Source organism: Apodemus sylvaticus, chromosome 21 (genome assembly GCF_947179515.1).
Source record: "Apodemus sylvaticus chromosome 21, mApoSyl1.1, whole genome shotgun sequence".
Taxonomy (NCBI): Eukaryota; Metazoa; Chordata; class Mammalia; order Rodentia; family Muridae; genus Apodemus; species Apodemus sylvaticus.
In genome coordinates this window covers 34722853-34736526 of record NC_067492.1, presented here as the reverse complement: position 1 = coordinate 34736526, position 13674 = coordinate 34722853, and the positions used below count along the sequence as shown (strand labels likewise).

The following is a 13674-nucleotide window of genomic DNA, read 5'->3' as shown; positions in this document are numbered from 1 at the left end:
ATTTCAAGAACAACTAAACTTCCTATGTGCACATGATGTGCGACTAAGGACAAGAGCATGAGAGGACAAACTATGAACTGCTTTTCTCCTTCACGTCCCAAGGGCTCAGAGGACCATCTCTCCAGGCTCTCGGGCCCAAGAGCCTCTTCCACTGAGCTATTCCACTGGCCCCATCATTTATAGTATTAAATCTGTAATTTTAAAGTGCATGCTCTCAAAGATTACACCTCAACATATTCAGGTTACAATGATTAAAATTAAAGAATTTCATGCCAATGTTTCATAATTGTCAAGAGTTAGGATTTCTCTATTTAATCCTCTCAATTCTAACCCTAAAACTAACAAGCAAATACCAACAAGAAAAGCCACAAAGCCTAACAGCTGCATCTGGGTTAAGAAGGCTTTAACAGCCCAGGGATTTCAGCTGAAGTCAATTACTCATCAGGTCTAGAACCTACAGCAGCAGGAGTTAAGGTGCTTCATCATGGTTATTCACTCCCTGGCTTTTAGTGTGCTAACAACTTAGAGCCTGCACAAGAGAGGCATGTATAAGGAGAAAAAAATAAAACCTTTTATTTTATTGTAAAATTACAAATCAACTAGACTGAGAAGAAGGAATTTAAAGGGTCTTAAAGATATAAGAGTATTTTCTATGTGAGTATTATGCAAGTCAGGCAAAACAAAAGCTTGAATTTGGTACGCACAGTCTTTTCATAAGGCTGAATTCACACAATTAGAATGTGACCAGGCCCAGTATTAAATAAATCCCCATCATCAAAAAAATACATAAATGCAACAAATAACTATATGGCCAACATGCTACGCATATTATTTATCATTTGTTGAAAGTGAATCCTTGTACTAACTCTGCTAATGTTATTATCATAAAATCCTAATAACTTATTTCCATTAAAAGGAACAAAAGTAAACAGTATGTTTCCTTCTCCCCATCTTGGGCTGTGGATATGCATAGCTTTCACATTTTGCCTAATTTCCTTTCTTTTATGAATCATTCCAAATACTTTGGCATTTACAGTAACTAGGCACAATAAAATATAAAAATAATTCCAACCTTACTCCAACTCCCCTCACCTGGAAGCTGTGAGGAAAGTCCTCCAATACCACTGAAAGCCGTTGTTTGATTTGGGGTTGAAAGTGGTGGAAATGCTTTTGCTGGTGACTGAGGGGTACTGAACGCAGAACCCAAATTTGGAGGAAAACCCTGCATGCTCTGGGTGTGAGGGGCAGCTGAACCACCTATACTAAGTGATGCCATCCCAGCAAGAGGGTCAATCTAAAGAAAAACAAACATGTATTACACACATGTTTTGAGGAAAAACAAATATGGCAGAAATATAAGTCAGAGTTAATAGTTCTTTACACTTGAGAACACTTTAATACCCACACAATTGTAACAATAATACCAGCATCAAGTCTGCTGGCCATTTTTCATACAAGATGCAGAACAGTTGAAAGCCTTAAGCCCTGCCATGAAGCACCAGAGACACGGGAGACTGCAGAGCTGACATAACTCACTTCCTCCCTATTGTCTGATTACCACACCTTCCGCAGTAACAAGGGGCAAATGTTGTATTATTATAAATCAAAAATCCACCCTCTTGTTTTACTTACAAAAGAGTATTTCATTTAAAACACATCATCAAATTTTATAATTTTCAGGATTCAAAAAGGAAGAACAAAAAATATGCTATTTGCAGAGATTTTTTAAATCAACTGTACTCTAAGCATTGTAGTTGTGACACTACTTCACACCTTTATGAGGATGGGAAATGACAAACCAATGTCTTATAAGGTAGAAACTGAGCCTCTAAGTGTTCTTTCCTTCCTTTAACCCCAATCTGCCATTCAGTGCATCTGAAATCAATGTGAAATATGTTGCTCCCAAAAAGAATGGGGTGGGCGATGTCAGGGAGTAACTTAAATGTACCTTGTTTTTAAAAGAGCAGTTCAGTTGAGAGCTGAAGAGCCCAGTTTTAACAAGTCCTTATGCTCTAGTACTGTGGCTTGGCCCGTGAAGCTACAAACAAGACACATCAGATTCAAAGGCAGTGCTTATTTTCTCAAGAGTGTAACTCTAACTTTAAAAAGAAACCCTCTTTTTTTTTTAACCTAAATAAATGGCTTTATCTTTTCTCTCTGTCATGTTCTTTTTGATTATAAAAGTCTATTCTCAGTTATACTGCCTATGGAAGGAACTCCTTTAAAATATGTTACACATGCAGGTATCTGAAGTAAAATAAACGCGTTATTACTAAAGAAGGTGTTTGATCTGTTCTGAATCTATGAACAAAATTACCAATAAGACTGTTACCTGCACCGGAGAAATGGCATCTAAGCTGCTAGCACTAGGAGGGCGGCCCTTCGGCATAACTCCAGGTGGGGGCTGTCTGGCCTTATTCATTACATTACTGCAATTTGCCACCATGGTGAGGATAGTCTCTGATAACTCTTGAGAAACACTCCTACAAGGAGAAGAAAAATGAGATATATGTTTGCTATTTCTCAGAATACCTAACGATACCAATCTGATCAAACAGTATGTTCTGGAGCAGATACTTACAACTGTATATCATCCTATGCATCTGCCATTTACCACCAGGATTTTCTTTTTTTTTTTTTCCTACATTCTTTGTTTACATTCCAAATGATTTCCCCTTTCCCAGTTCCCCCCTCCCCATAAGTCCCATAAGCCCTCTTCCCTCAGCCCATTCCCCAATCATCCCACTTGTCTCTCCATGTAATCCCCTACAATGCTGCATCAAGCCTTTTCAGGACCGGGCCCTCTCCTTCCTTCTTCTTGGGAATTTCATATGTTAATTGTGTCTTGTGATTTTCTGAACATAGGATAGCTTGAAAACTTCTGGCAAAAATTGTCTAAGACATTGCAACTACTGAATAAAAAGATGTTTTACTAGTGGCCATAGGAGAATGGGAACAAAACAAGCCTAGAATCTATAGCAGTCAAAGTCTCAAGCCAATATAGTGCTTAAATCCAAGCCCATCTAGCAAGACCGTGATTCTTTAAAATGATAACAGTAATAAACATCAATACACAAAAACTCAAGAAAGCACTTATCAATTCTATGACATCGACAATACAGCTAAACAAATGTAGTAAAAACTGCAAAATAGGAATAGACATTAAAATCCCTCAATTTAGCCGAGCTGTGTTGGCGCACGCCTTTAATCCCAGCACTTGGGATGCAGGAGCAGGTGGATCTCTGAGTTTGAGGCCAGCCTGGTCTACAGAGTGAGTTCCAGAACAGTCAGGGCTATACAGAGAAACCCTGACTTGAAGGGAAAAAAAAAATCCCTCAATTTAATGCTAGCAAATATAATTATATATACATGAACTACTATGTGTTTAAAATACAAGAGCTCACCTCCACAATCTTACTAACATTAAGAGATCACATACTACAAGAATAAAAACAAAAATCACTTGACAATGTTATAAAAACAGCACAAAGATCTTTTGACAAAACACTTTCATAATAAACACACAATCAAACTAGGAGAGCAATCCTCAGACTCAGGGGGTTAAGGCAAAAGGATTGCTTTAGTAGTTAGAAGTCCGTCAATGCAATATAGTTGAGTCTGTATGCAAATGTCAAAAAAGAAAAGTAAGACCTCCTCTCCCAAAAAAGTCTAAAAGGCAGAGGGAATTCATCCTGAACAATGAAACCTATGAAACCCCACAGGTAACAATAGCATAAAGGACTAAACACTTTGTTTAGGAACAAACAAACAGGACAGGACAGGAATGCTTCATTCCTACCATTTAAGAAAAAGAGTAAGAAGCAGCTGGAGGTGGCTTAGTGGTTCAGAGCCCCGAATGCTTCAAGAGGTTCTAAGCAACTACCGTCATAACTGTCTATGATGGGATCTGATGCTCTCTTCTGGTTGTGTCTGAAGACAAGCTACAGTGTACCCATATCCATAAAATGAATCAAAAAGGAAAGGAAAAAGGAGGGGGGACAAGAGGAGGGGAAGGGAGGGGAGGGGAGGGGAGGGGAGGGGAGAAGAGCAAACATTGGGCTGGAGAGATGGCTCAGTGGTTGAGAGCACTGACTATTCTTCTAGAGGTCCGGAGTTCGGTTCCCAGCACCCACATGGTGGCTCACAACCATCTGTAACAGTATCTTTTGGCATGTAGGCATAGATGCAAATAGAGCACTCATGTATAAAAATAAATAAATAAAATCTAGAAAGGAAGAGGGGGGAAGGGAGGGAGGAGGGAAATCAGGATTATAAAATCACGAAGTCAATTAGAAGCTGGTGGTCCATGGCTTTAATCCCAGTGCTTGGGAGGCAGAGGTGCTTGAAGCCAGCCTGCTCTATAAAGTTAGTTCCGGGACAGCCAAGGCTATTCAGAGAAACCCTGGTTCGGGGGAGATAAAGGGGGAGGTGTGAGAGAGAGAGTCAGTAAGCTAACTACATTTACAGATAACATGCTCTTATATAAAATACCCAGCAATAAATTTAATTTTTTAATAAAATTGTTTCAAATAGGGCTGGAGAGATGGCTCAGGGGTTAAGAGCACTGTCTCTTTTTCCGGAGGTCCTGAGTTCAATTCCCAGCAACCACATAGTGGCTCATAACTACCTGCAATAGGATCTGATGCCCTCTGGTGTGTCTAAAGATAGCTACAGTGTACTAGCATACATAATAAATAAATAAATAAACAAACAAACAAAATTTAAAACATTGTTTCAAGCAGCAAAGAAATGTAAGTTTTGTACATCGAAAATATCAGAGAACTAAAATACAAAGACATCCCAGATTCATTGACTGAAGATCCTAATTTTATTAGAACTACAATTTACTTCTTAACCTATTTTCTATAAACTTTTATCTATACATCACTCACAGTCAAATCTCAATCATTTTTTCTTCAAGGCCCTATTATGAACTAAAGATGAAAAACATCAACTGTGACTCCCAGAGCAGCTTTCCAATTCCGCAGGGCTGTGCCAACTGACCTTCAAAGTCACATAAAAATTCAAGGAAATTCAAAAAGAAAGTTGGAAGGCACCTAATTAGCCTTAATCTCAGTATTTACTAAAAGCATGATTTAACTAAGACAGTATATGGTATAGCAATAATAAGTCATATATGTATTTCACAGAAGAACTCAGAACCTATAAATAGGGGCTGGAGAGATGGCTCAGCTGGTAACTATGCTCTTCTGAAGATCATGAGTTCAAATCCTGGCAACCACATGGTGGCTCACAACCATCCATAACTGGATCTGACGCCCTCTTCTGGTGCCTGAAGACAACTACAGTGTACTTACATATAATAAATAAATAATTTTTTTAAAAAAGAATCTATAAATAGCCGGGCGGTGGTGGGGCACACCTTTAATCCTAGGACTTAGGAGGCAGAGGCAGGCAGATTTCTAAGTTCAAGGCCAGCCTGGTCTACAGAGTGAGTTCCAGGACAGCCAGGGCTATACAGAGAAACCCTGTCTTGAAAAACCAAAAAAAAAAAAAAAAAAAAAAAAAAATCTATAAATAGTCAGGCAGTGGTGGCACATGCCTTTAATCCCAGCACTTGGGAGGCAAAGGCAGGCAGATTTCTAAGTTTGATACCAGCCTGATCTACAAGAGTGAGTTCCAGGACAGCCAGGGCTATGCAGAGAAATCCTGTCTGGAGTGTGGGGGTGGGGGGAATCTATAGATAAAACCCATACAACATGGCAGGTTTAAGAAGGTAAGTGGAAGAAAGCCAACATTCTCATTCCAAAGTGGAACTACACCACATTGTAAACACTGTAATAGACTAAAACCACCAGTTTCCTGACTTTCAAGACCAGGTTTCAGTATTCTCCTTGGATGGCCAGGAGCGCAAAGAGATTCACCTGACCTTGGTCCCACAATGTCACTTCCTCCAAATCAATGGTTATTAGACATAATTTTTGATTGTTTGTCTTGATCAAGACAGTGTCTTTCCACATAACCCTGGCAGGTCATGAATTCAATCAAGACTAAAAAGGCCTCAAAACTCATAATGAACCACCAGTCTCTACCTCTGAGTGTCTCCACGATGGGAGCACCACACCAGGCCTGGCCCAGTGCTCATTCCCAAGGGTCCCCAAACATAGTCTTCTTACCCTGCACAAGCCTGCAGACAAGCCAACATTGTTGCTAGAGTTTCAGCAGGAAGTTGAGCACTTTTGGGCTGATCTTTCTCTGGTGCAAGTCCACCCAAAATAGAAGGGCATCTTCTTTTTAAAAAGGTCATACATGCTTGTATAAAAGGCTCCTAAAAAAAGAAAATGCTTCAGTGTACTTGACATTTATCTTAAAAACTTTCAACTTGAAGAAGTAAACACAATTAACTACCATCTACAAAGAACAACATTTTAGATATCATCTTAAAAGGGTACTTCTTATGATAGGGATTTGGCTCAGAGGTAAAGGCCTAGCATGTACCAGGTCTTGAGTTCAATTCCCTAACATCTTTTATTTTTTTTCTAAGACAATTTAGATACCAGTTTTTGAAAGAAACGAACATTTCTTGCGCACTGCTTACCCCATGCTCCCTTATCTTGTCTGTGAGCCACTTGTCCAGTTTGAGGTATTCACGGCGAGAGGCAAGTGCAGCAAGGTCAATGACGAAGGCAAACGGAGTGCCGTTGAGCAGCATCGACAAGGCCTGGAGTGAGACATGCAAAGTCGAGTGCTATCCTATTCTTTCTACTACGTGCTACTCCCTGTCTTAACAACGTGTCTATTAAGTACAATATCTACTATCTGCTTGGTCACAGGTTTTAAAGTGAATATTCTATTTAGAACTAAAGCCCTATTTAAAAGGTCAACTCATTCCTACCTCACAAGTTAACCACTTGTCTGTCTTTCAATTAACAATATCAACGGCAAAGCAAGGGTACAAATACTGTCCCTTCCCCAATTTTCAATTTTAACATCTGCACGCAAGCTTCTGATACCTAAACACAATTATATCACTTATATTAACAGTGATTAGTAATACCTTAGATAACTAGCAGAACACTGTAACAAGTTTGCAACAAAGTTAAAATTAACCTAGTTTCTACAAAATTATAACTTATAGATTACTCATGACCAAAGCCCAATCATTACTTGCTTTAAAAATAAATAAATAAATAAATAAATAAATAAATAAATAAATAAATAAACCAGCTGGGCGGTGGTGACGCACACCTGTAATCCCAGCACTCTGGGAGGCAGAGGCAGGCGGATTTCTGAGTTCGAGGCCAGCCTGGTCTACAGAGTAAGTTCCAGGACAGCCAGGGTTATAGAGAAACCCTGTCTTGAAAAAAACCAAATCCAAAAAACAAACAAACAAAAAAATCTTGCAAGGCTAGTTTACATAGCTTGGTGGTGGAATGTTTCCCTACTGTGTCTAAGACCTGATGTTCAATATTGAATACCACCAAAACAAGTAAACAAACCAGCCTTTAAGACAGATTCACCTATCTAAAATTAGTCTCCTTGTTACCTTTCAATATTTAATCTTCTAAATTTTAATTCAAATGAGCTAGTTACAAGTAAATATTCCTAACACATTTTAGTAAAGCGCTGGTATTCTCTGAAGTCACCTTCAAGTCCTGGGCCACGTCAAGTATTCGAGACAATTTGGCCTGGTCATACTGCTCCCCTCTCATGTACCATTCTGCCATTGCATGCATTATAAGTTGGCGAATTGATGGAGACTGTCCCTAAGAAAAGAGAAGGGAACGTTAACAGGAGCCGGGCTAGCCATTTGCTAAGTATTACTACAAAAGTCCAGCTACTCATGAAAGAACACTTTCCATGTTCTACTCATGAAAGAAAAACATATCAATACAAAACCTGAAGGCCAAGCTCAAGCACCAAGTAGTTATGGTAACATTCTTCCAAACCTGGCCAACAACTCAAAAATATGTTTGCTATGAGCATGTTAAGTCTGCTAATTCATTTTCAAAAAAGAAGAAGCCATGTAAGTGCACTGCTGTGCGCCAGTTATTTCAGCATGCAGCATGTGAGAGCTCATGACTACACTGAACTTAGTGCTTCTATTTGACCCATATTAGAGACACTGCATAAAAGGAAAAGAGGGGAAAAACTGAAAGGCAGGCACATCTGGCACAGTCACACATTCCTGTAATCCTAGCACTCAGAGAGTCCCAGGCCAGGCACAGATGATTTTTTTTCCCTTTGTGGAATGTGTGTGTATGTGTGTGTGGGGGGGGGGGGGGAGGATAAGGAAAGATTTACTTGATAAGTTAAGTCTATAAAATTAGGGGTGTAGGGATAGAGAAACCACACAACAGGTAAAAGTGATTGCTTTGAAAACATGAGGATTTGAACCTGGATTTCAGTCCCTGCGTGACTATAACCCTGCAACTTAAAAGCGGAAACAGGAAGCTCAGTGGGCGGGCTGGCTGCCAGGCTAGTTCTAGGTTAAAGGGAGAGAAAGACAAAGCAGGATAAGAGAGCCTGACCCCCTGGATGTATGTACACTATACAAGCATATACACACCACAACCATACCAAAACCTAGACAATGTCTCAAACAACTAATAATAGTAATAAATAAATGTTTGTATTTATCTGTTGTTATTATTTCTCTAATGAAGAAGATGACAATGGCATTTAAAGCCATCTGTGGGCTAGAGGATATTGCTAACCTGCTTAGAGTGCTTTCTTAACACACTTAAGGACCTGTGCCACAAAACCTGTGCATCCAATTGAAAGTCATCATCCTTTTCTATTCCATTGTGGGATACATGTGACCCTTGACTCCAAAATAAAACAAAGACTCATTTGTGATTTTCCTTATTGCTGAAATTAACAACACCAGGACCTTATGCTGGCAGTAAGTTCTTCAAGGATGTCAAACAGGTATGTGTCATACCAAGTAGCAAGTTTTAAGGATGCTGAATTTTAATAATATCTATGTCCTCACTCCTTGGTACTTTTATAGAAATGATAATAGAATCCTTAAAGATTAAGACTGTTTGATAATAAATCTATTAAAACACTAAGATTTTTTTGGTTTTAAACTTATCTTATGTGACTATTAGATGTTTTGTGGATCCTGATCCCATGAGGTCAGAAGAGGATACTGCTGCCCTAGAACTCGTGTTATGGATGGTTATTAGCTGCTGTGTGCAATCTGGGAACTGATCCCAGGTCCTCTGCAAGAGCAGCAAACACTAACTAGAAAGCTTGGAACTCTGAGATTTTCAAGACTGTCAAATACCTGAAATGAAGAACTGATTATTTGTCTTACCTGCCCATGCCATGCGTAGTGCAAAATAATGGCAGAGTTAGGATGGTTTCCAAGAAATATTGGCATCAAAGTAGAGATGAGTTCATGGCGGAGGGTGTGCCAGGAAGTGTTGATCTGAAGTAAGGCCAATACCAACATGTCTGGACAATGTTTGATAGGGAAGCTGAAGAGCTGTTTCACTTGCTCATACTGCCCAACCTCTGCAAGCCTCAGCAGAGATTCAATCAAATCCAAGCTTTTCCTAACAAGAATCAAGAGAAATGCTTGATCACTGACAATAATATTTTTTAAAATGCGCCGATACTGGGCACTGAACCCATGTTCTTAAAAGCACTTTGACAATGAGCTGTAACTCTAGCCTTCAAATTCACTCCAAACAAAGTAAACATCTGCTACAGAATACATCATATTTCTACCAAGCCTTGGCTGGTATTAGGGAATATTCTTCTTTTTTTTGTTGTTTTTTGGATTTGGTTTTTTTGAGACAGGGTTTCTCTCCATAGCCCTGGCTGTCTTGGAACTCACTCTATAGACCAGGCTGGTCTCGAACTCAGAAATCCGCCTGCCTCTGCCTCCCAGAGTGCTGGGATTACAGGCGTGCGCCACCACCGCCTGGCTGGTATTAGGGAATATTCTTATGTGGCTGCTGTGGATTTTAAAAACTACATGTTTCAGGGGTTACAGCAAGGGAGGAAAACACTTGCCAAAGATGTGTAAAGTCCTTGGTTACAGAATACATTATATGTCTTAGGAGGGGGCATGCTGCTATGCCTATAGATTAATTTTAAAAGAAATCAAATTAACAATCAATAAGTGATTTGCATAATTATAGATCATTACTACCAATATTTTTATGACTGGGATGAGAAAGCAAGTAAGAGTTCATAATAGTTAAAAATCCTAAATAAATACATTAATAAAACATAACTCATATGATAAAGTTCTATCAAAAATACATTTACTATCATAATGCAAAGATTTCAGTATGATGCACCATCCATAACACAAGCTAATTAGAATCTAGTTGGTTTAAATCCTATCTAAAAACCTAACTTTACATTTAGTCCATGAGGAAAATGGTAAGACATGGAATATTCTAGAAGATAAATGATGCATCAATGGCAAAAAATAACTTGATAACTTACATAACTAGAGAATGTGTTTGGCTTGTGTCTATATTCTGTCCTTGAAATGCCTACAAAAAGACAATTTGAGCCAAATATATTTAAATGTGGAAAATACCTAAATATCAGACTCACAAAAACAAGAATTTAACTAGTGACAACATAACTAAAAAGGAATTTTTATTTACCATCCTTTATAAAAAAATTTCTTAAGTCACTTCATTAAAAATAAAATTTCCAGCCGGGCAGTGATTGCGCATACTTGAAATCCCAGCACTCTGAGAGGCAGAGGCAGGCGGACTTCTGAGTTCGAGGCCAGCCTGGTCTACAGAGTGAGTTCCAGGACAGCCAGGGCTATACAGAGAAACCCTGTCTTGAAAAAACCAAATACAAAAAACATAAATAAACAAATAAACAAACAAATAGATAAACAAACAAATAAAATAAAATTTCCAAGCTGGAGAGATGATTCAGAGCACTTAACCTCTGGCTATTCTTCCAGAGATTGAGTTTAATTCCCAGCAACCACATGGTGGCTACCAATCATCTATATTGAGATTTAGTGACCTCCTCTCAGGGGTAGGCATATATGCAGGCAGAATACTATGTATAATGAATCTTAAAAGTAAGATATGAAAATAATCTTAAAAATACAATATGAGCATCTGTATTTCCAAAGTGCAGGAATCTTTACCATGTGGCAATTTCTCGATTGTCATCCTCTGGTGGTGCTTTCAAAATATCAGTGGCAACAGTGTGACAGGGGTAGTCAGCGAAACAGAAGACCTCTGGGTTTATCAGGGAGTGCTGGATGAAGGAGAGCTGGAAAAAGAAGACAAAGTCCTTAAATGCCACAAAGAACCTGGGATGCAGAAAAACACGAACCACTTTCATGAAGTGACGGTTGGCGGATAGGTTGATGGACAGAGCAGGGTTGACAGATAATTCACCTTCAAAACAGGGTAGTGGGGAGCAGGGAATATCTGTGCTTTGAAAATGAGGTAATTCGGAAAATGACAATAAGATGGTCTTGGGAGATAAACATTATCAAATCAGAAAAGTTTTGACTACTACACCTTAAAGAACTCTGACCAGTTCTAAAACTGTGAAAATACAAATATGAACCAGATAGCATGTGATGCTTTAAACATAATACTGCAGTCAATGGGTAAATTGCCCTAAGAATTATTATGTCTTTGTTCTATAGCTAAGCATCATTCTTACCTGGCCTTCTGCATGTTTCCAAGGCCTATATATAAAATCTACTGGAAACACCTCCATGCCCAAACCCCTCTGAATGCCATAAACCACATTGTGAAGTCCTTTGCTGTCACGAATTTGAAATCCAGGATGGTCCAGTTCATAAGTTACTTCCTTGAAATTCAAACTCGGGTTCTAAAAAGATGAAAACATTTTAAAGTTAGAGGAACAAATATGGGCAAATACTGATGCTTTGGCCAAGTCAAAACAATTTTGAAATTCAATCAGAGATATTTAGAATATCCACCAATACCAAAGATGTAGAACAGATTTCAACAATCCTCTTTGTAAGGTTTTTCATTTTGTTTCATTTTTCCCAGACTGTATCTCATGTCATATAAAAAATTTAAGCCCTGGCCATCCTATAACTCACTATTTGATCAGGCTAGCCTTGAACTCATAAATCATTCTGACTGTCCGCCTCCTCCCTTGAGTGTTGGGGTTAAAGTGTTCACCACTGCAGCCTGTTCCTTATAAAATCTGGATGCATGTACCTCAAAAATCAGCTTTTTTAGTCTGTATAACATTTTTGATGCATTATCTGTTTGCAAACTAAAACACAATGGAAAAGCAGTAAAATACCAGAGGCATATTTCTGGTAAGTTGCCAATTTCTCAATAACCTTCCTGAAGGTATGTACCACTGCACTATGTATGTGTTATAAATTTAGTGTTATTACAAGTCTACATGAATAAAAGCAAACAAGGTATTAAAAATTAGCTGGGCGTTGACAGCATGTTTATAACTTCAGCCATTAGTAGGCTGTTAAGAAAAAAAAAAATCAAGCATTCCTACTTAGCCCATGCTACAGTAGAACACCACAGTAGAGTAACATTATAATACATTAATGTATTCATTTTAGGAGAGCTGGAGATCGGACCTAGGGCCTTATTCATGCTAGACATGTACTCTATCACTGAATTATTTATCATGAGTTCTATTAAAAATCTTTTAAAGATTTTTCTTAAGATTTACTTTTATTTTCTGTGTCAGTACTGTGCTTGCATGTATGTGTATGTACCATGAACATATACAGTTTCCATAAAGGTCAGTTAGAAGAGTGTACCTGATACCCTTAAACTTGAGTTACAGACAGTTACAAGCCATCACATGAGTGCTGGGAACCAAATAGAGGTCTTCTAATGGACCAGCAAGTGCTGTAAATATTTAAGCCGTCCAAGTGTCTGAGACACCCATACTGCCTCACATAAGATCTGGTGCCTGTGACCCCTTGTCTCGTGGGGACTTAAGGGCAGGAAAGGAAAGCTCCTGAACTAAAGCCTCCTTTACAAGGGAGAAAATAAAGGAGTGGGGTGATGGGTGAAAAATTCTCTAAGTCATCTATCCAGCTCATTTTCAAAATAGAATATTTTGAAAGGCCAACATACATGCCCTTTAAAAAGTCCAACCAGCCTGGTACAGCAGTGCTCATCTGTGTAAGCCCAACACTCCAGAGGCAGAACAAGACATCTCTGTGAGCTCCAGGCCAGCCTGATCTTAGAGAAGTTCAAGGATAGCCAAGGCTATTACAAAGAGATTGCTGCCTATTATTTAAGGAAACAGAAAAGGAGGGAAGAATAAACCCAATCCAGAGGTCTGAAATGAAAGTACACATACTTAGCCCCTGAGCCTTCACAATCATTTCCCAGGCCCTTGAGCTCCATCACATTTTTTGCAATGCTAGGGATCCAACAAAAAGAGCCTTGCTTCTTAGGCAAGTTAGCCTTGCTTCTTAGGCAACCTGCATCCACAGCCACACAGTAATTTCCTTATGTTTAGGTAGACAACTACATGCCATTGTGTTACAGCTATCTACAGTACTCAGAACAGTAATATACTGCATAGATCAGGTGGAGAAGGAGGACACGTGCTCAGCAGGATAGACTATTCCTCCTAGACAGGTATGTATTAGTATACACTATTGTGATTGCGGTGACAAAATCACCTAATTAAACAGTTCTCAGAATGTCACTCCTTGTTAAGCAACAGAGAAGTACTACTAAGAAA

The 13674-nt window shown here is 38.9% G+C and overlaps 1 protein-coding gene and 1 non-coding gene across 9 annotated transcripts in view; both read right to left on the bottom strand.

Moving 5' to 3' along the window:
- The window catches only part of Cnot1 (CCR4-NOT transcription complex subunit 1), an 80089-nt gene that overhangs the window by 34384 nt on the left and 32031 nt on the right, over nucleotides 1-13674 (bottom strand). For all 8 annotated transcript variants that reach the window (XM_052166922.1, XM_052166927.1, XM_052166925.1 and 5 more), the window contains exons 11-18: nucleotides 11632-11802; nucleotides 11102-11229; nucleotides 9284-9524; nucleotides 7608-7727; nucleotides 6560-6682; nucleotides 6138-6289; nucleotides 2333-2483; nucleotides 1093-1294 (exon numbers count right to left, since the gene is read on the bottom strand). In XM_052166922.1, the coding sequence (XP_052022882.1) occupies nucleotides 1093-1294; nucleotides 2333-2483; nucleotides 6138-6289; nucleotides 6560-6682; nucleotides 7608-7727; nucleotides 9284-9524; nucleotides 11102-11229; nucleotides 11632-11802 (1288 nt within the window). The remainder of the gene's footprint in view (nucleotides 1-1092; nucleotides 1295-2332; nucleotides 2484-6137; nucleotides 6290-6559; nucleotides 6683-7607; nucleotides 7728-9283; nucleotides 9525-11101; nucleotides 11230-11631; nucleotides 11803-13674) is intronic.
- LOC127672244 (small nucleolar RNA SNORA50) lies at nucleotides 1941-2075 on the bottom strand. Its single transcript, XR_007974901.1, has one exon. It is a non-coding gene; the product is annotated as a small nucleolar RNA SNORA50 (small nucleolar RNA).